The sequence below is a fragment of the Euprymna scolopes genome, chromosome 10, assembly GCF_053919585.1.
Source record: "Euprymna scolopes isolate OS-2025 chromosome 10, ASM5391958v1, whole genome shotgun sequence".
Lineage (NCBI taxonomy): Eukaryota > Metazoa > Mollusca > Cephalopoda > Sepiida > Sepiolidae > Euprymna > Euprymna scolopes.
In genome coordinates this window covers 5,177,600-5,201,407 of record NC_136491.1, presented here as the reverse complement: position 1 = coordinate 5,201,407, position 23,808 = coordinate 5,177,600, and the positions used below count along the sequence as shown (strand labels likewise).

Below are 23,808 nucleotides of genomic sequence, written 5' to 3'. Positions count from 1 at the left end.
CTGCATGAAATGATGGGAGAAATGCATAATTCTGGGTGGTTCCTATGTAGAGAAATCCTCATAACTGTGCCAAGTTTCGTTGCTCTACTACTATGGAAAGTGGGTTAGGGGCATTACTTATTGCACGCCCCTCGCACGCCTTCGAACTTTTTGAAAGTTTGCAGAAAAATTAAACATGGTATGAGTAAAAAAAAAGAGCCAGAACGAACTTTCCGGGAAAACTCCGGTTGCCCCCTTCGGGGTTCCTTTCGCGATAAATTGGCTAAAAATGTACACTTTTCTGCTTGTTAAAAAATTTGATGCCTTGGATTTTTATAAAAATTTCTGAAAAGTAACTAACAGATTTCTATATAATTTTGTTTGTCTATACTTTGCGATAACATTTTGATATGCCCCAGGGGCTCTTTTACGGCTAATAAAAACACTCAATTTTGGGTACTATTTGACCATATTTGTCCAAAATTTTCTGTGTATGTCTATTTAGAAGTTTTGCATGTTGCTGAACTCAAATTTAAATATATTAAGGCCTTGGGGACTTTTGGGGTAAATGGGGGGGCATGATGGACTTAGTTATTTCTTTTTTTTTTGCATGGTTCAGAACTCAAATTTACATATATTATTGCCTAAAATTGCACCGTTTTTTTTTGTTTTTATTTTCACCAGGATTTGACGTTTCCTGAGAATTTGGGGGGATAAATCGAGGGGGGATGCTGAATTTTTTATGCTTCGTTCACTGTGCACTGATGGGGGACCATGCATGCTTCACTTGTTTCTATTAAATTTAGCTTAAAAACGGTAGCAAATTATTTGTCTTTCAGTACTGATCAGTTCTTATTATAATTTTTCGTAGTACAGTCTATTATTGTGTTCAGCATTTATTTCAGATCTATAGAGAGCTCCGCTTTTCCCTTTCCTTGATTTTCAATCCCATCGCATCTCAGACGGCAACATCTACAGTTACTTTATCCTTGAATACGTGTAACAACATTCGATTGTCTTCGTTTTTACAGTGTTTTTTTTACAGTGGGGTCACCACTTATCAAGGCCCGAAGGCCACTCAGGGATAAGCATTATTGAGATAGTATTGTAGTAATCATTAGTATTGGGAGTTTTGATAGAGTGTCTTACTTAAGGGGGCGGTTTGTCAGGAGTTTTTTGAAGACGTTCAAGTTGTAGTCAGGTGTCGGTTCGTTTACAAATACCAAAACATATTATGCCTTCCATTTTACAAATTGAGGCTCCAGATTAGATAATACTCTTTTATCATATAAAGTGGACTACTTTCCCGCGCCAGTAGTATAGTTGTTTCCTTCTACTTTTACATTACTTCCTCTTTTCATTTACATTCTGTTTTTATATAAAATCAGACAACAGAGTGATCGGAAAATTCCAGTGGAAATAGAGCGGAGCATCAGCACAGTCCTCCTCGTGTTGTAAGATATATATATATATATATATATATATATATATATTAGTATACTCTGGCAGTATTTTTTTTTATAACTCATCACTCGCCTGAAGACTACTTATGGAACTCGAAGACGGTCGCGAATACGGCAACTTTCTTTTTATTCTCGAACAGAACGTTCGACCAGTGGTTCGTCAAAAAGTTTATATCTCGACCCAATCAAAAAAAAATATTGATTAAAATCAGCACTCAAAATTAACACACTTTTGCCAACGCAAAACAAGTGTATATGCCAGTAACGTAAAGATCTTGCGTTCTGGTGCCGCCACGAAATTTCTTAAACCACCATTGTGCTCTGCATTCAGTAGTGCTTCTTGTGTCAAATACATTGTTGATATCGCGAGCTGTTTCCGAAGCTTTTCGACCGAACTTAAATTAAAATAAGAAAATTGTGCGAATTTGCTTTCTTTCCATCTTCAACGTTATTCAACGTTCTTAAAATAAAATACATAATTGCTTTAAAATTATTTTCATTTAAACGATCATGTAGAACGAAAAACGCTCATTAAATGATGCATGAAATATAAGGCGAACTTATTTGAAAATACGTCATTTGAAATGAAAATTAAAAATTCCCCAATAACTTTCTTGTCAACCTAATGGGGGACTCATTTAGTCTTTGATAGACTATGGCAACCCACGAAAGGGTGCCTGCGCGTGAAAATTTTGTGGCAGGAGGGTCGCAATCTACAACCGCACCTCTCCTGAGTTTATATTGTGCAATACCAGTGACAAATAAATGTCGAGATAAGCGGAGACCACATACAGCACCTAGAATACCCAAATGGTCACCCATCTGGTACTAATCCGGCTCATAATTGCTTAAATTCGATGATCTGACGAGAAAAAGATCATGCTGTAGGTATGTAAACCTAATAATAGACTTGAAATATAGGTAACTTTAGTTTAATGATGATGTTAGTAACTATAACGACGATTAAAAATTTGAAAGTTATCATTTTGGTTTGTTAACGAAATACAACGTAGTTTATAAATAGAATCAGATGTGGTACAATTTGTAAAGACAATTATTATTGGATGTACTAAACGGAATAACAGTGTATTGAAACTGAATCAACGAGGGATTAATAAAGGTATATGAAGGTCGATCCCAAAATAAAAACGTCTATCATTTAACTTTAAAAAGTGAAAGCTCTACTAAGACGGAAGTGGTGCTATAAAAACGAACAATCGTTCTTGCTGCAGGTTTTATTTTACTACATAGTAACCACCATTCTCAATGTACTTAAACCAGGAAGTCAATGATCTATGTTTATTTCTGTTGCAGGTTCATTCTTCAGAGTCTCCCCGTCAATATCTGCAGCAGAGAGAGAAAATTCTCAGGCTATGAATGCGTACGTTCAGTCATCATAATAATGTACCTTGCAATCATCTCTGATCAAATCATGTGGAATAAACTCCTTACTTTTGGAGCGCCTCTCGTAAGTTTATGTTTAAACATTTTTATGGATAAAATGAAATGTTATAAACCTTCTGGATATTTATACAGTATTCGAATCGTATTTACATTTGAAGATCCTTTTTATGCTTGGATTTTTTATAATATTATTAAAAAGTCGCCATGCATCTATTTAAAATGACTATTATTTAATCGTATTTGTCTCGACATGATTTAAATGTTCTCTTGCTGTTGTTTTTAATCTTTGACCTGCCGAACTAGGTTGAAAAGGCTACGAACATGGAGACAAACTCACACGACTAGAAAACAATTGCTTACTAAGTGCAGGGGAATAATTCGTTCGATTAATTTTTTGATTTTTTTTTAAAGTTTTGCATGAAGCAAAACCCAGATCCGATTCTTGTATACGACTTTATTTCAATTGGAAAAATCGAATTGCTAATTCAATCTTTCTTTTAAACCTATTTTGGAGTTTGAAATAATAAAGAAAATATAAATGATTTAGGGAGGGGAAGAAAGAGGAATAAATACGGAGGAAGAAAGATAGACTTAGGCGAAACGAATAGTGGATATTTCTAAGATGCAACTATTTAATCTGTACGCTTTGTGATGCAAATGTTATTTCAAACTCAAGCGTGACAGACAAAATATAAATATAAATTAAAATGACAAATATAATGATAACAAAATATTCTAGAAAAACACCCGGGTGTATTTAAAGTAAGATGCGTCCATGCAATATGTGTGGTTATCGTTGATAATTTAAAGCAAAATTGTGACAGACTCAACGAGGATGTACCCAAATGTATGTTTTCATCGAGCCACATTGTGTGTAAGAAAGAAAGACATAAAAAAGGGAGAGATATTGAAGAATGAGGGAGGAGGAAGGAAGATAGGGGAAAGCAAGAAAAAGGAAAATAAAGATAAGGAGAAGGTGAAAGTGGTGGAGGAGAGAAAAAACAGAGGAGCACGAAGGATAGTGAAGATAAAGAAAGCGAAGAAAGGGGGAAATAAGTTTTCGATTATTTGCAATCCTCTATTACAAATTAAAAGTGTATTTAAAATATTTTCATGAATAAAAGTTTAAAAAATTAAAAATATACTGTTTTGCTATAAAATCCCCTACTTTGTTTAGAAAAGACGTTCTCAGTTATATATGATCCATGAAAAAGACGATGAAGAATATAATGTCAAACGAAACTTTTCTTATGGTAAGTTATTTGAATATTTAGTTCACTGATTGAGCGTCAGAATGCTTAGACTTTCTTTATCTTTACTGAAAACTTAGGTAAAACTTTGTAGTTTCTAACATTAAATCCGATTAAGTCTTTCTCTTTTACTTTTCATAAATATCCAGTGTACATTAACGATGGAAAACTCAATTCAAACTACGTAATATGTTTGTCATTACAATTGCGTGTAAGTAACTGTTTTATTTTTAGTTCAACGAGAAAGTGCTCAATAAACATAAATTGTACCACAACGGCCAATACAATTGTCTCTCGCAGGTTCAAATCCAATCATAGGTTGTGCTTATTTACTAATAAATAAATAATATGTACCATTAAAGTTTGCAATATAATTATATCTCTCTTTAAATCGATCTATGTTCAAAATAGCAACTAATATTCGGATAACGTGCAATATTTTGTTTCAAATATAAGATGTGCTTCAGAATTAAGTAATACAAAATATTTGATCTTCGAAGTAACATATCTTTTAGTGTCATTAGTATGACCGTACATCATAGCACTATATTATGTTTTTCGACAGTTTAGCGGCAATTCCGCAATTATAGCTGTTTTCAAATCTGAAACAGAAAGAATTATGTACATATTATTAACAGAAGTTGTTTGTTTTTTCATAGATTAGTCACATTACAAGATAATTGTTAATGCCATTTGTTGTTAAAAGACTACGACTAAGTCTGAACAAGATTTAGCATGTGTTGAAAGCGGTGCGACTAGATAAGTAAAAAGTTTATGTTACAGTTCATGTGAAATCATTCTTATTTAAATTACCAGCATAATACATGCAAGTCAAGCACACACACACACACACATACACACACACACACACGCACACACACACACATATATATATATGCATATATAAGAATAACATGATCTCTTTGCATAAACTTGAGCGATTTTCAAATTTATAATTCTCAGAAAATAAGCGTTAATATGTATCTTAATATATGTATATATATATATATATATATATATATATATATATATATATTACGCTTATTTTTCTGAGAATTATAGATTTTAAAATCGCGCGGAAAAATTCTACTCTATCTACAGGATATCAGCTTTCGCTTCATTTTGCTTTATATTATTTTCCAATACACCTATTTTCCTTTAGATTATGATTCAAGAATGTGGAGTCTTATTGTCTCCTTTTCTTATTTTAACCCTTATCTGATTTTTCCATGCTGGATTTGTACTAGTTCGGTTATATTGTATAATATATTATATTATTTGTCATCATTCTTTTTGAAATAACTTTTTTCATTTTATTTAAGATATGAAAAACTGTTAAAATTCTCCCAAGTCAACTAAAGTTACGTGTTAACTTTAAATTTGATTTAATAGACATTTTTCTAACAAAATAAACAAAAAGATTCTTATTTTAATTTTTATTGTTTTTCCTTGATCTTCATTGGTCTCCATTCTTCCAAATTTAATTCAATCTTTAGTCTTAAATTTTTATGATCGGTATTTATATATATTATATTTGTATAATGCATGGTTTTTCTCCACTTATGACGAGCTCATGCTATGACTTAATATGGTTTCTCTTTTATTCCCAATTCTGTAATACTTATTGACTTAAAAATGTAATAAAGTATTTTTCGGTTGATCTTTCTATTTTGAATTTCAAATGCTGGTAAGTAAAACCAATCATTTGAGGCAATTATTGATTTCATATTTGATAACGTATGCACCAATAGAGTATATGTATTTAACTGTTCTTGCCGTATTCATAAGCTGGAGTAATGTGTTGAGTTTTAATGTGGCCAGTTTTCAATGTAGCCACAGGGAATTGACACTAGCACAAGCTATGGCTATCCGATCAGAAAATAATTATAAATTATCGTATGTGAACATATAATATTCCTCGCATAAAAATAAATATCAAAGAATTCTCATTCCAAGAACTGAACTGCACATTACAGTAACGTTTGTTCAAAACCGAATGATTTTAGAATCACTTGTGTAATTATCATAAATCATGAAAACGCCAAGCCAAATATGACAGTCTTACAATTGGAAACGGAATTTGTCGTTAATAACATAAACTGACATTAGATTACGCCGTAGACCGTGCATATAATTTAAAAGCAGCCACATATTCGCACATATGTATACATATACGTTGATACACGGCCATACACCTTAAAATAATATTTTTCAAATTATAATAATAGTATTGCACCTGTCTTTGTGTTCATCCAATACTGCAATTGGGCTTGTTGTAATGTTATGAAAAATCGTTATTGTACGTCCTTGTGCACATGCTACGAATCCCTGGCTGTAACTTAAAGCCAGAATTGGTTCCGGTTTACCAGGTTGTATTATTTGTTTACATGTTCCGTTTTCTGTATTCCAAAACCGTACACTCTGCAAGATAAAAAAAACAAGGGTTTAGGATTTTGAAAGTTTCTGTGTCTATATATATAACTATATATATATACTAGTATTTCAGCCCGGCGTTGGCCGGGTGTTTTGTGGTGTAAAAAGAAAACAGTCATTTTTTTTATTCGACCCCTATTATGGCCCCTTGGCATTTATTGTTTTGGGCTCAACCTAAGTTATTAAGTTAGATCCATGTCCAAGGAACCTATATCTAAAATTTCAAGTGTGTAGACACAAAATTTTCGGAGGAGTTTGGTAGAGTTTTCAAAGGTCAAATCGTTGAACTTTGTACCCCTTAACAGCCAAATTTCTGCCCCAAAACGGATTACGTCGATTTTCCCAAATCTCAGTACCCTGTATATAAAAATTCGAGTCTTTAGACTGAAAATTGACAGAGTTATTGCGAAGGGAAATGTACACAGACACACACACACATAGACACACAGATACACACACAGACACGTTCCCTTTTATACATATATATATATATGTGTGTGTGTGTGTGTGTTTTCACATGTATCACTTTTTCTACATCAAATATTCTAATAACTGCTAGAATGATAAACATTTGCCATTATTTATTGATGATGGTAACCTTTTACAACACTGCGAAAACAAATGGTATTGCTTGTATCTAAATCGAATCAAATCTCTGTGTTAAGCAGAACAGAATTCCATTAATAAACTGCTGATCAAAAATGTAAGACCACTTAAAAACTTTAAAAAGAAACTTTTTTAAGGATAGATTTTAACCTCTTTCGACTTAAGGTTACTAATACTACAATCTAAAAGGTTATGAAAACAAAAAAGTTACATTCCAAATATTTTATTTTAAAATTTGCATGTTTATTAAATTAGGGTTTTACACATGATCAAAATTATAAGACCAATGGTATAAATTGTTAGATTTATGGTAATTCTAATGCTTTTAGTTCAGTTAGAGATTAGCAATAACTGTGTAAAGGTGTTACCATGCCTAAAGCAAGAAAACTAACCGAAATTGAGCGCTCTGGAATTCTAAGATTCCATAAGCAAGGTTTGTCACAGCAAGCGATAGCAGCTACGGTAAATCGCAGTAAAACTATTATTTGCAACTTTCTAAAGAACAGTGAGAATTATAGAAAGGCAAAATTCCTTGGTAGCCCTCCACCCGAAATTTCTCCTGCCTTGAGTAGGAGAATCAGACGGGTTGTTGCGAAGGAGAGAGAACTTTCTTCAAGCCAAATTAAGGCGGTTATAGACGCTGATTGCAGGACAATAACAATCAGACGACATTTAAAACAAAAATGCAGGGTAAATAAAAAGCGTCAAAATATTCCCTGATTCCTTTCACGTCAGAAGGTATACCGCTTAAGATTTGGTCGTGAATACCAAAGCTGAGACGTTGAGAAGTGGAAGAAAGTCCTGTTTTCTGATGAGAAAAATTCAATTTAGATGGACCTGGTTACTTCCAGCGATATTGGCATGACAAAAACATGCCCCTTAAAATTATTCCACACGTCATAGTGGTGGAGGGTCCATAATGTGTATGGGGTGCCTTTTCTTACACAGGGACGATGGAGCTACAGGTAGTGTAGGGTCGTTAGACAGCAGCTGGTTATGTTAGCATGTTACAAAAAGCATCTTTGATGATGGAAGGTCATCGTTTGTGTCGGGGTGGATGGTTATTCCAACAGCATAATGCTGCAATCCACACTGCAAAACGACCCTTGAGCTTTCTATAAGAAAATGGAGTACATCTCTTGGGACATCCTGCATGCTCACCGGACTGGAACCCAATTCAAAAATGTTTGAGGATGGATGACAGGAGAGGTTTATCTAAATGGCAAACAATATTGAACAAAAATGAAATTCGTGAAGCCATCTTCAGAAACTGGAGAACACCCCCCCGCACCTAAATAGAAACCCATATTTCTAGCATGCCGCAAAGAATTTTTAAAGTCCTCAAAAGCAGTGGAGGTAGAATCCATTATTAAGTTTGAGTGTAGAAGATTTTCATACATTTTCATACACTCTTTGTACAATATATATATATATATATATATATATATATAAGTGAACGTGTCTGTGTGCCTATGTGTATGTGTGTCTGTGTGTCTGTCTGTGTACATTTCCCTACGCAATAGTTCTGTCAATATTTAGTCTACAGACTCGAAATTTGATATACAGGGTACTGAGATTTGGAAAAATCTATGTGATTGGTTTTCGGCCAGAAATTTTCCTGTTAAGGGGTCAAAGTTCAACGATTTGACCTTTGAGAACTCTACCAAACTCCTTCGACTATTTTAGGTCTAAACACTTTAAATTTTCGATATAGATTCCTTGGACATGGATCTAACTTAATAACTTGAGTTGAGCCCAAAACAATAGATGTTAAGGGGTCATTATAGAGGTCACAGTAAAAAACATTGACCTTTTATTTTTGCTCAGCATACACCTCCAAACAGCGAGGCCCATTTTTCGAGTTCAGTTTTTTTTTTATTTTATTTCTATGTTTTATCAAAGAAACTAAAATGTTAGAAGCTGGTATAGTACAACCATCTTCGTATTTGTCAATCCTTACTGCGTTTCGGGTGAATTAGATTTTGTGTATTTTCTTACCGCTGAAACCGACTTTTTGGCACTTTTATTTTCTGCTGGCGTCTTAATTGTTGCCTCATTATTTCTCGACGTATTTTCGGCTTATATACGTAATCATTTTTACTGTCTTCTGTCATTGCTTGTATGCAATTTATTATAAAGTTTCTAGATTATTTTTCAGATTTTTAAGATATTTCGTAGGTTTTAGTTTTTGTTTTTACATTCTTCTAATTATAAATGCTGACTGATGAATTCCATGGTCATATTTTCAAACCAAGTACATTTTTACATCGTTTTTAGAAACTGCCTCTTCAAAATTTTAATTAATATGCTCCAATGTAATAAATAGTATAATTACTTATTAAAATTAATTATATTGCCAGTCACCGTGCGAACAAACGTTAGTGTTTTTCCGAAGTAAGTCTGTTAATATCTTCATTGTTATTGGGTCCCATCTCTTATTTCACGGTGTTAGTAAATCCTTACTAAGACGTATTTGCGTAAATTATTGTCTGATTTTTGTTGGAGCTTGTCCATATGATTCTATTTGTTTTTGTTGTTTTCGAGTGATAAGACAATGCGACGTTTTCTGAGCAAATTGCAACAATTTTACAAGTTTTATTCCGAAAGAAACATAATTTTAACCAGTTTAATTCTCCGGAGTAAGTCGTTTACACTCAGCGTAAATTACAGCTCTTCATGAGTAGAATTAGGCCATTTCGGAAACCGGTGATATAGGGAAAGAAAGTGGAGGTATGTGCAAGGATGTTGGTTAAGTGCAAGAAAAAATGATCGTAGGCAGGCAGGCTCGAACCCGTACCGCGAAGGAGGAAATGAAAGTGAAAAAATAAACTGTAATGCGTTAGCCGTTGCGCCCGTCGCCAAACCGAAATTGACATTGCCTTAAATTAAGGCTAGACAATCTCAAGCTTCAAAATGATACTAATCCCGTGAAATATTTCGCCTCTGTCGAAAGTCTTTGCGATACATGCATACATACATACATACATACATACATACATACATACATACAATATGATTGTCATTATGCTCCTTCATACATACATACATACATACATACATACATACGTGCATACATTAAAACAGGCAGGGTTTTAATTATATTATAGAAGATGATTATATCTCTTACTATTTTGTGTGACCACTGTGGAGTTTGTGCTAGATTACTATTATACAAGTTTATAATCGCTGGTTAAATAACTCGCCATGTCTAGGCACATTAATGGCCATGACACACCCATATATATATATATATATATATATATATATATATATATATATATATATATATATATATATATATATATATATATATATTGTGTATGTGCCTGCATGCATACGTCTAGATTGAAAGACTTATATACAGTTCGATTAAGAATATATTGTAGAAAGATTACGTCTTCAGAAGTCACAACATTTCCTTTTAAGCTTGGTCTAGCGTTATTAGGTCGTTTGTTTGCTTCAATGAAATCGCCTTGAAAGAATCAATTTGCATTTGTTGGCTCATTGTGTCCGCTATTTTTATCTACCGTCTAGCTGAACGAATCTTGGAAATGGAAAAGGCTTTTTTTTTTTAGATAAAAATAGACATAATCTATATCTCTCTTAAAAGTGAACGTGTCTGTGTATCTGTCTGTGTATCTGTGTGTCTGTCTGTGTGTGTATATTTCCCTACGCAATAAGCAATTTTAGTCTACAGACTCGAAATTTGATAAACAGGGTACTGAGATTTGGAAAATCTATGTGATCGGTTTTCGGTCAGAAATTTGGCGATTAAGAGGTTAAAGTGCAACGATTTGACATTTGAGAACTCTACCAAACCGAAATTTTGGGTCTAAACACTTGAACATTTTGATATAAATTCCTTGGACATGGATCTTACTAAATAACTGGATCTAAATCCAAAACAATACATTTTAAAGGGTAATAACATGGGTCAAAGTTAACAAAAATTGACCGGTTTTTTTTTTGCTTAACATACACCTCCAAATATCCGGGCAACGCCGAACACCCATGCTAGTAGGTTATATATGGATTGAAATTGACCTGCACATGGGTGTGGTTTTAAACGATCTTATTTTCTTTGTGATCCGTTCTATGTTTGTTTGGTCTGTAAAGGGCTCTTGCTTAGATTTTACATCGTTTATTTCATTGTGGATTTCTGCCTTCCTAATTTCAACTCTTTTTTCTTGCTATTGTAAGGCGAAACGAAAACAACATGGTGTACCGTTACCTCAAATGAGATGTTTTTCAGATCACCATTCAATATCTTGAAATGCTGTACCATTATATTCGCAGTTTTATTATTGTGCCTCTCATTTACAACTCCTAAAAGAAAAATGCGTTGCTATTCTTTACCTTCTATATATTATTTAGATGATAGACGCATTATTAAATTTCATATCCATTTTTTTTTAGCAACTCAGTCAAAGCAAAGAACTCCTCTTACTATAATAACTTTAACTACTTTTTCTCGAAGTGTCAAACTAGAAACAATTATATGGATGGACTCGATTTCGAATAGTTTCTCATTTGCGAAATACAATACGACTGGATTTACTTCCGCTTTAATAGAAATACTAACATTTTCAAATCTCATACCAGCAAATATTTTTTATATAAACCATCAACATAAAAAAAAAACTATATTTAATTCATTCCATTAACAATCCTTTGATAATATATTATATATAATACCCGTCAGTAGGTAAAATATTATTTTGCTCAAGATAGCAAATGATACATAGACATCAAAAAATCCTATATCCTAAAATAATAGGCTTGTTCAAAAGTAACTTCTATTTATCTCATTGTTTTATACGATCCCGGACAATGCCTGGTATCCCTGCTAATATTATCTATAATTCAAATGACAATCCATTCATTTAATGGCTTTTCCACTCTATAGATTTTTGCTTCAATAACTATTGCTTAAAAACAAAACTAAAACGCAAAAACTGACTTAAATAGAAGTGTAGGTTAGATCAAATATTCCGAGCAACATTTTGTTTTTTAGATTTCGATTAAATTTTGTACTGATCCGAACGTGTACTTAAAACATTATTCTCTTTCCAAAAATACAGATAAATTCTGCTTCGTCAGTGTTATTTAGTGTTACAATATTTGTATACTATCAGATAATTGGATCTGCATTTTATTTTTATACAGAAATTATTAGAATTATCCCCGATTACTTAAATATATATCGACAAATTCTTTGCAGTTGAAATTACAGCGAATTGTTTAATATTTATTTCCTCTTCGCCCCTCATAACTCAACACAGATAAATGAAGTATTTTACCTGCATAATTATGGGCGACGGGATAGAAGTATACCTAATTTTTTTTTTTACACAGTGATCACCACTTATCAAGGCGCGGAAGCCACTCAGGGATAAGGGGTATTGCAAGTACATTAGGTTAGTGTGGAGATTTGATGAAGTGTTTACTTAAGGGGGCGGTTCATTAGGAATTTGTTAACATTGGACTTGAAGACATCCAAGTTGTTGTCCGGTGGGAAGCAGGCAGACGGAACAGAGTTCAACAGGCGCGCAGTTCTAAGAAAGAAGCTTTGTTCATGGAATCCGCGTTTTGATTTAGGCACAGATATAGAGTGGGGGAAATTTTTCACAGTGGATTTAGCTAGACGGGTGTTTTTCGGGAAAGATTGGCGAGGGGGGAAGAGATTGGAGTTCAGACGAGCACGTGCCATGGAAATAACGATAAAACAAGGATAGGCTCGCAACGTCTCTTCTGTGTGAGAGAGGTTGCAGGGTAGAGAAAAGGGCATCCCCCAATAAGCCACGAAGTCTATTTTGTACTCTGTAAAGGCAGGATAGGCTGTTTTTAGCAGCTCCTGCCCAGATATGGCAACAATATTCCATCCTTGGACGTACTTGGCTTTTATATAGATAGAGAATTGCATCAGTAGTGAGATATCTTCTGGAGCTGTAGAAGGATCCCACCATCTTTCCAGCGACCTTGGCAACAGACTTGATGTACGTGTACCATTTCAGATCAGGAGTAAAGGTCAAACCCAGAAGCTTGTCAAAACACGGGGCCTCACCCAGACGAGAGCCATCCATCACAATTGATGCCAGTTGGGGATCAGAGCGTTGATGATGTAAGGATATGAGTTTTCTTTACAAATAGATACATTTTGGTTTAAATTGTGGATTAAATAATTGTCATATTACATTTTGGAAACACAACATTGAATATTGGCGGAAAAATAAGATACTGATTTGTGGAAGTTGCCTGAGTTAATTCAGTTATATTAAAAATAAAAACAACAAAACAAAAACTCGTATATATTCAATAATTTTAAAACCAAATTAAATTAACCATTTTTCTTGATAATACTCTATCTTTAATGATTATATTTTTGTTAGCTTCTTTGTAAAATATTTGCATTTTTTTTTGGTACAGGTTTTGCCGATAATAAAATATGTGCAGCCTATGGTTTATTCACGATGCTTTCCTGTGTCAGATTTTTTAATTTCTCTAAAAGTGGAATGTGTTCTCGTACCTAAATATTTTTTATTGGTGGCACAAAAATATTTTGGAATTTGGCAATTTGTCATTGTCATGTAGTGGCATTTTCGTTCAGAGAATTAATGAAGATTAATTAATCTCCCTTCATAAATAGTCTGCTAAAGAACGTTCAACATCTACAGAAAGAAATCGCTCATTGGTCAAAATCCAAAGTATCTACTTATATATAAACACCAGTTTGTGTGTTTGCATGGGTGTGTAATTATGTGTGTGTTCGTGTATGTGGGTTGTTCTATGTGTGTTTGTGTGTGTGTTTTATGTGTTTTTGAGTGTATGTATAAGAGTTGGTTCACTATGTACTCCAAATGCTTTAAAATTTCACACAAATATACTTTAGCGAGTGTTCTAAATTACATTCGAAAATATTGAAAATAAATAATAGATAAAATCTGATGAGTAGGAACAGTCCAATTTAGATTCAAGTTAACACCTTTATACAACCTAACATCACACGTGTATTTGAGTTTTATCACCACATGTGAAGGGCTCAGCGAATAAAATCAACATTACGTTTTTGACAACACAGGAGCGCGTACGAAATTAATGTTTCTTTTTTAGAGTACAATGAAGTATAATAGTTGAAGTGTACATTTTAAACTTTAATTCAAATCAGTATTAAAAACACAATCACTCAAATCAACAGTATGTTCTCTACAGTGCAACATAAACTACAATGTATTGTAAATTAAGTCACTGCGAGGAGGTATGTGAGATTCCATCGGGTGCAGTGCAGCGGGTTGCAGAATACAGCAGGAAATTGATCGATTTTCTTCATAAATGGGCAATTTCACTGACTTCGATAACAATAAAAGCATTCCTCATTTAATCATTAAAACTAATAATATTATAAGTTGTGTCACATTTTGTGTACAAATAATTATGGTCATGAAATATTTGATTATTTAAGGTTAAACCCATAAACGTACAGTTTCCTTACTCTACACCTAAACGATATTCAGAAAAATATACTTTAAAGAAACATAAGAGACATATATAGCAAGTGTTAAAAGTTTCAGATTAGAAGCGCCAATTTGCTATTATTTTTTTTTTTTTTGTAAAAAAATGTAATCTTTCGAAATAAATGTTATATTGTCGCAAGGCTCATTATTGCCTAAATATTCTTTAAATGAATTTACCGTAAATCCATTTTGCACTATTTAATTAAAATTATACAATTTTTTTTACATAGGCGGCACCACTTATCAATGCCGATAGGCCACTCAAGGATAAGGGTTAAGAAGTGTAGAGTAGTCAAAAGGACAATATAGTAATCGATAGTAATGGAAGTTCGGTAAATTTGTTAACTTAAGTGGAACGGCTCATCAGAAACTTGTTAACGTTGGACTTGAAGACAACCATATTATAGACAGCTGGAAAGCAGGAAAACAGAAGACAATTCCACAGGCGTGCAGTTCTAAGAAAGAAGATTTGATCATGGAATCTATGTTTAGGTTTAGGTACAGATAAAGAGTGGGGAAAATTATTGATAATGTTTTCAGCTAGTCTAGTGTTTCTTGTGAAAGTTTGGCGAGGGAGGACCATAGATTGAAGCTCAGTTGAACACTTTCCATGAAAATAACGATAAAGCAGAGACAAAATCGCAACATCTCTTCTGTGAGATATAGGTTGCAGCGAAGAGAAAATTAAATTAATATTAAATTTAATTGAAATAAAACGAATAAAAATGATCATTTTAAATGGTTAAATATACCGGATGACAGAATTCAATTTTAGAACAATTTATTCTGTGTAACTGCTATTCTTCCAATTTTCTTTTTTCAACTTTTTTGTTCCCTGTCCTTATTCACACTATCATGTTTGTGTGTAATTTGACGGCGTCCACCACTCTTGAATTATTTTACTAATTTTATTCACGTTTGAATATATATTATCCATTGAGTACAGTTCATTGTGCATGGTCATTTGTTTGCTAGTAAAATCTTTTGAACTTACCCCTCTTAGCAGCTAACTTTTCGGACAAAAGCCGATTAAAAAGCTTGACTAAGTCTGAATACATTTTACGTAACATTTAAAATATTTAGATAAAATTTAACTGAGTAATTTTGTAAAGACCGAGAAGTCAATTTTTAAAAACTTTGACCCCGATTTTGACCTCTTAGAATTTATTGATTTTGGTCTAAAATCAAATTATATATTAGACCAACGTCCAAAGAACTTATATCTAGAATTTCAAGTGTTTAGACCCAAAATTGGCGGAGGAGTTTGATAAAACTTTGACATCTTAACAGCCAAATTTCTGGTTGAAAACCAATCAAAAAGATTTTCCCAAATCTCAATACCCCTTATGTCAAATTTCGAGTCTGTAGACAAAGAATTGACAGAGGCATTTAGTCGGGAATTGTACACAGACAGGCACACATACATTTTCACTTTTAAAAATATATATAGATTTATATTTTGATTTCGGTCGTAGTTTATGTTGGTTGATTTCTACATGGTAGATTTTTCCCACAGATTTCTGTAGTTTTGATCATTATTAAGTAATGTATAGTTTTTATATCTCCTTGATGCAATTTTTAGTCTTTTGAGACTACTCCTAGTGATTCTACGATTAATTTTCATTTTTATGATATGCTTAATGTTCCATGAGGTCGCGTGCCAGCTAGTAACCAAAAGTACTGAAAAATTGGGGTCGCCGGTGGTGAAAGGTCAAGTATTTGATGCTCACAGCTGCCAAAGTTAAAGTACTTGTAGAGAGCAGGTCACATATATAACCCAGAGGAAGAGCAAAAAGAAGCAGACAGCCAACAGGCAAATCAACATTAGACGAGCTCTTGGTTCCACTCACACGCCTTCCTTTCTACTCTTTTTCGTCTGTCTGTTTTTAAGTCAGTTTATGGGCCATGGTGTTCTTGTGAGTGTCTTCTTCTGTAATTCTTATGATTATCCGTGTAAATGCTACTCTTTTTCTGATTTTTTCCTTTCTCGTTTTACCGTTCTACGCTTTATTCATGTCAGTGCTTGCTCTTACCGTGGTTATCAGCCTCTCTTTGTTATAAATTGAGCTTCTTCTAATTCATTTTACATGTCATCCACAAAGTTTTCCAGCATTTCTCTTTCTTTATTTAACGACTGTTTGATCCTTCTTTAATTTCAATAGAAATAGAAACTCCCGACTATTAAATTAGTTCAAGCGAACACTCGATATATATTTCATCCTCTTTATATCATTATGAAAATTAACCATGGCACCAATCAAAACTGGTGACACAATTAAACTGAACGTTAACTCATGAGGAAGTTTCAGTTCTTCTTCTTCCTCCTCCTCTTCTTCTTCTTCTTTTGCTTCTAGTAGTAGTAGTAGTATTTTTGTAACCAACTCACAGCAAAAGAAAAGCATAAGGACATGTGTGATATGATATATAAACGTTTACAGCAGAACATTTTGTATGAATATATTTGGATGTGAAAATGACACAATGAAACTCCCAAACATCCAAGTAGTTTAAATTGTTCCAGTCGGTTTCTTCTCGTTCTGTGGTTAGCAGGCCTTCTGTAATATTAATTTACTATCTCTTAATTCATGTTTTATGTTATCCACACAGTTTTTTTTATAAATTACCGCACCCCTCTCTCTTTGCTCGACGACTGTTTGATCCTTCTGGAATTTCAATAGCAAAAGAAACCCCCGAATAGTTAAGTAGTCTACATCGTTTCAGTGAACAGTTGGATATACTTTCCCTCCTTTTTTTTGTCACATAAAAATTGCCCATGGTACCAATCAATGCTGGTGACACAATTAAACTGAGTGTTAACTCATGGGGAAGTTTCAGTTCTTCTTCTTCTTCTTCTTCTTCTTCTTATTATTATTATTATTATTATTATTATTATTATTATGGTAGTAGTATTAGTAGTAGTAATATTTTAGCAATCAATTCTCTGCTGATTGACAAAAAAACAAATAATATAAGGACCATCTTTCTAATAAATATATTAAGATATGAAAAGGACAAAAACAAATTATATAAGGACCATCTTTCTAATAAATATATTAATATGTAAAAAGGACAAAAAACAAATAATATAAGGACCATCTTTCTAATAAATATATTAATATGTAAAAAGGACAAAAAACAAATAATATAAGGACCATCTTTCTAATAAATATATTAATATGTGGAAAGGACAAAAAACAAATAATATAAGGACCATCTTTCTAATAAATATATTAAGACGTGAAAAGGACCTAAGAGTACTAATTACATCCCAATCGGGATGTGCTTTGTTTAAAGTTGATATTTTTTTACAAAGGAAATCAACAATTAACCAGGTCCAGCATCGCTCGAGGATAAGTGTTAAACATTGTACAGTGGGCAAAAGGACAATATCATAGTAATCGTTAGAAGTGTAAATGTGTTGAATTGGATTAATTAAGTGCGACGGCTCATCAAAGACTTATTTACATTGGACGTGAAGGCAACAATATTGTAATCTGCTGGAAAGCAGGTAAACGGAAGAGGGTTCCACAGGTTTGCAGTTCTAAGAAAGAAGCTTCGTTTATGGAATCTACGTTTTATTTTTAAACAAAGATAAAGAGGATGTCTTGAAACTCCTCGGCCTAACATTTACAAGAAACATGAACTGGAATAAATACATTGAAAGCATTGCGAAGGCTGCTGCAAAGAAAGTGGTCTCTCTCTACAGTGCTAGAAAACTACTTACTGTTGTCACATTTGGGCTGGTGCATCTGTTGCTTGTCTCTCACTACTGGACAGGGTTCAAAAGAGAGTTGGCAACCTAATAGGTCCTGAACGGTTATCTAGGCTTCAGCCTCTGTCCCATCGACGAAATGTTTCATCCCTCTGCCTGTTCTACAAGTGCTTTAATGGTGAATGATTCGACGAACTACAGACACTTGTACCTCCTCGACATGACTACCCCCGACAAACCCGACAAGCAACTATGTCTCACCCCTTTACAGTAGATATCCGTAGGTGTAAGAAAGATTTTTACTCCAATAGTTTCTTCCTCAGAACTGCAAGACTTTGGAACTCCCTTCCGGGATCCTGCTTTCCCAACTGTACTGATATGCAGAAGTTTAGGTGTAATGTGAACAAACATCTTTCTACTCACATGCCTTCATAATGCCCCTGCAACTTAGGTTTCCTATAGTAGCCCTCTACTTCGAAGTGGTACTGTGCCTTGTTTGGGGTGAAAATTGATTTAAAAAAAAAGAGCTTTTTGTTTTTTTTATTACTGCTAGTTTGCATCCTCTAGAAGAAATGAATATGTATAAACTGCGATGAAATATAAAATTAAAATTAGTTGAAGCAACTTCAGACTAAATAAAACTCCAGTGTATTTTCTATGAATTAAAATAACTCAAATATTATCCGTCGCTTACATGTTGGAAATTTATTTTTGATTTATACCGAGCAAACATTTAGTTGACTTGTTCTGGTCTAAAAGATTATATTTATTTATTTTCAACGTTTCATTCTATGAACTCATTTTTTATGTGAGAATTATGTAGTGTTTCTTCGATAACCCAATTCTTCATTAGTTGTGTTTTTTTTTATTTCTGTGATATACCAGTAAACGAAACATATCGCACTCGATATATTGTACAAGCTTATTGATAAAGGTATCAAGAGAATAATTTCACAGTTCTCATTCTATTGTTCTACCGAAAACCGTAGATTGCTTGTAATGGATACATAATGGTTGTATTTAATATGACTTATTTAATATGAAAGGCATTGCAAACTGATTAATAAATATACAAATCTTTCTGATCAATATCCAGACATTATTTGCTGAACAATGGCTTGTCGTAGAGTTGGAAGATTTAGGTCACATGATAATCTTAGTATCATTTCGCAAGAATTAATATATATTATTGATTTCTGTATGTCTATATCTATATTGCTAGACAGCTGTTTTTCTGAGTCTTTTTTGTCTTATTTTTGTCGTTTTTATTTCTATTCATATTATTTTTCTTATCATTACCATTGTCGTTAGTTTTATCATTTATTTGTTGTATTCTAATCCTCCTAAAAATACCGTGAATGAAATAAAAGTAAACACCGTCAAAAATTTTGTTTTTCAATATCGATCGACATTTGTAGACACATTTTCAATCAAAAAAAGTGCTTATCAATCGGTTGATCTTTCGTTCAGTCTTACTTCGTTTAACTTGGAGTTTGAAATTACGCATTTTCAAATGCGTACAAATATCCAAAGGAGCTGGTCTTTCGTCGTATAAGTAAGCAGATATGTATTAAATATCTTTTCAATTGTTCTCAGACACTTAGATTTCAAGTGTATAATTTACGTTCGTCTGTCACGCTCAAGTTAACAATATAATTTTGTCGCTTAACCAGATAAAACTGACGATTCTAAAAAAAAGAATATTCATTTTTAATGTCTGGAGTATAATAAGAAAAATATTATGTTTAAAGACGTGTGTCATTCAAATATTTTTATATTTTTACAAGCATGATTTTTCAAAGTGTCATTCCGATATATTTGTATTCTTTTTTTTTAATTACATTTGCATCCCAAACAAAGCACAGTGCAAGCTTGATCGGGTGGCGGGGCTACTACTTGGGGAAAAATATGCAAGGATACCGTGTAGGGAGTTGAGCAGCAAGTTATCTGTTTAGATTACACTTGGACTTCTATATGTCGGTACAATCAGGAAAGCAGGAAGCTGGAAGGGATTCCAAATCTAGCTGTCCTACTTCGAGTTGAAAACTTTCTGACATTCGGGAATTTCTATTTTGTAGGGTGTGATTCTGTTGCTTGTCGTATTTTTTTGGAGGTATTTACATCGAAGGCATACAAATGTTCAGGTGGGTTTAATCGTTATTTTCGATCGATCTGTCATTTCATTTTATTGTGGAGGTTTAAGAGGTATTGAAAAAAGCCGATGTGCACAACGTCCATCGTGCAACACAAGTATACCATCAGCCTAAAACTCGTGCACATTATTGTGACCGGTAATGCTCACCGTATATGAGGACAAAATCTCTTTCCATGCTCAACATGACACTAAACATATCTTAATAGTATACAGCTGATGATAGAGCTGCCACTCTTAGCGCCACCAATATTAGGGTTCTTGTACTCCCAGTCGGAATATAGCAGCTGTCAAACTGATACAAGCTGTCAAACTGATACACTCAAATCTGCCAGATAAGAGTGGCCCTGTTTATACATGTCAGCATACATGGTAAGGAATCATACCAAGACGCGCAGTTTTAGGAAAAGAGAATGAGGGGTTAGTTGGGAGTGGTGATCATTGTCATGGTCAAGCGTCTGGGTGTCTTTAATGATTCGTTGTGATCGCAGCTCTTATCTCGACTAATATCCGGACGATAGGTAGGGCCTACTTGCTCCTTAAGCGGTTTAGGTTGGAACGCCAGTTATTTGATAGAGTAGAGATTGTCGATCAGATATGAGGAAGCCTCCTTCAGTGTAGACTGAATGAGGCTTCCTCATTCCTGATCGACAACCTCAACTCATGCTCTTTTTCATCAATATACAATATTATATGCTTTACTAACTTCAAAGTTCTATTTTCCAAAAATTGTTGTATGTGATGTTCGATGAAGATTGCCTCTAATATATTTTTATCGAATACTCTTCGTTATATTCGCTTTTACAAGATGGCACCGATCATTACTTCGTGATAATCACATGAAAAAAAGTTGCAGTTAACTAACATAAGTGTATCTAAATCAATCTGTGTGATTTGATTTCTGATGTGTATAAAATAAAAAAAAAGTGATTTCAGTCATGTGTGAAATTCTGTTTGATTGCATCAATTTATACGACAGTCGAATTTTGTGCACAAATTCAACAAGAAAATTGCTACCTTATTTGAAAATGAGGAATTTTGCTCGAATAACTTCAATAAAGTATTTGTTTGTTTATGTGTTAAAAATATCACAAATTGCGTACTTATCTGATTTTCGTTGAGGTTTTACCGTACCATAAAGTTTTTTTTTACACAGTGTTCACCACTTATCAAGGCCCGGAAGCCACTCAGGGATAAGGGTTATTGCAAATACATTACGTTAGTGTGGAGATTTGATGAAGTGTTTACTTAAGAGGGCGGTTCATCAGGAACTTGTTAACGTTGGACTTGAACACATCCAAGTTGTAGTCCGGTGGGAAGCAGGCAGACGGAACAGAGTTCCACACGCGTGCAGTTCTAAGAAAGAAGCTTTGTTCATGGAATCTGCGTTTTGATTTAGGCACAGATAAATGCTGAAAATATTTGTATACCATAAGGAACCATTCTATTTACCATTATGTAGTTTTATATTTAGTAAACATTTTTTCTAAGTTTTATATTTAGTAAACATTTTTGCTGTTAAATCCACCCTAGTTTCGACGATATACGTCTTTATCAGATGTGGAATCAGTATATACTGTTTTCTTTTTCTCTTACCTTGCAGAATGTTTTTACTAAAAAAACAAAAAAAAAACCCAAAGTCCGTGCGCCCTTAAACGGGGATATTTTATTCAAAATGTACAATTAGAAGGATTGCGCCTGCCACACGTAGTCTTCGCAAGATATATTTCTCGATGTAAACGTATGAACGTGGGTTAGAATTTGAAATTTAAATAAAGTAAATACAACGCAAATTTTATAAACAAAATCATTTTTATTAAAATCTGACAAATCAACTTCGATAATTTACGTTTTTATTAGTAATTGAATAAGTTTGTGTTTTTTCTTTATATTTGTCATTTCTTGTGGCCTTTTATGATTATAAAGCTTATTAAAGTTCATGTGAACTATAAAGCTTATTCTCACCTACTATTTACTCCCATTGCAAAGACAGTCTTTGTACATTACCCTGTGTAAGTTTTACGTTACGTTCATCGTTTATATTGTTTCGACTTTTATTCGCAACAACTTTCTTTAAATGGCTCTATGTCCTTCTCGATTTAGTAATACTGATCCGTTGATATGCTTAATTTCAAAATTAACATATGGATTCATCAACAGCATATTCTGCATTTTACTTTTCCGTCAAATATTCCTTTTAGTGTTTTCTGATCGTTGCCTCTGAAGAATAAGCGTCATCCCCGTTGTCTATTCTAGTATTGATTTAAACCGATGCTTATGTAGACGCGCAAGTACATATAATGCCGACGTTGTTAGCAATTTTCTGTAGTCTATGATAAGTTTATAGTCTTTCAATTCATTATGTTTGAAGCGTGATATCGTACACGTAGACCGGTCATCCTAATTTTGGGATAACCTAAATGTAAACACTAACACGTGAATGTTTCAGGTAATGACCATTTATCAATCCCCTTTAATCAGTCTTCTGCATATCTTCTGCATCTTTTTATCGTTGTTGTTTGATGTCACTAATTTTCTTGAAAAATTTGTATGAATTCATTTTCGATTGAATACTTTACTTCCATTCGTACTCGTTTCAATAGTGTGAAAAGCGTTTATTTCTCTGCCTTAAACTTAATTGTTTATTGAGCAATCAACTGCTGCATGCGTTCAAAACTCTTTTTAGTATTTTTATTAACACAATATATTATAATAATGTAAGTGTTGTGTCAACTATTGTATTATCACATTTACAAGATTTTTATACTTAAGCCATTAATGGAACAAGTAGAAAATATTTAGCTACAATACCAAAATTCCTCCACTAACCAACAATCACGAGGTTGCTTGCTCAGCAACCGACAAGGCTAATATGCTTGCCAACCGATTTGCCTCAAACTCCACAGTGGACAATTCCAACCACCCTCCTGCCTGACTTTCCTTTGCGGACAGACGCCACGCTATGACGATCTACAAATCACCCCTGCTCAGGTACATGCTACCATAAAAAACCTTGACACTTCAAAAGCATGTGGACCTGATCTCATCCCAGCTGTGCTATTAAAAATGTGCCCAGCCGAAGTAGCTCCAGTTCTCTCCAACAAATGCCTTAATGAATCATGCCTCCTGTTGGAAAACTGCTTCTGTGGTACCAGTATTCAAGAATTCTGGCGAAAGAACTGACCCATAAAATTATCGCCCCATTAGCCTCCTCCCACCGTTCGCCAAAATATTTGAGAGAATAATTAACCATGCTCTAGTCCGGCACCTTACAGATGCTAAACTTCTGAATGACAAA

The 23,808-nt window shown here is 33.6% G+C and overlaps 1 protein-coding gene across 1 annotated transcript in view; it reads right to left on the bottom strand.

Moving 5' to 3' along the window:
* LOC145286399 (uncharacterized) overlaps positions 1 to 23,808 on the bottom strand; it is a 682,462-nt gene that overhangs the window by 93,192 nt on the left and 565,462 nt on the right. The window contains exon 10 of the mRNA XM_080135324.1: positions 6,333 to 6,517. Coding sequence (XP_079991450.1) covers positions 6,333 to 6,517 — 185 coding nt within the window. The remainder of the gene's footprint in view (positions 1 to 6,332; positions 6,518 to 23,808) is intronic.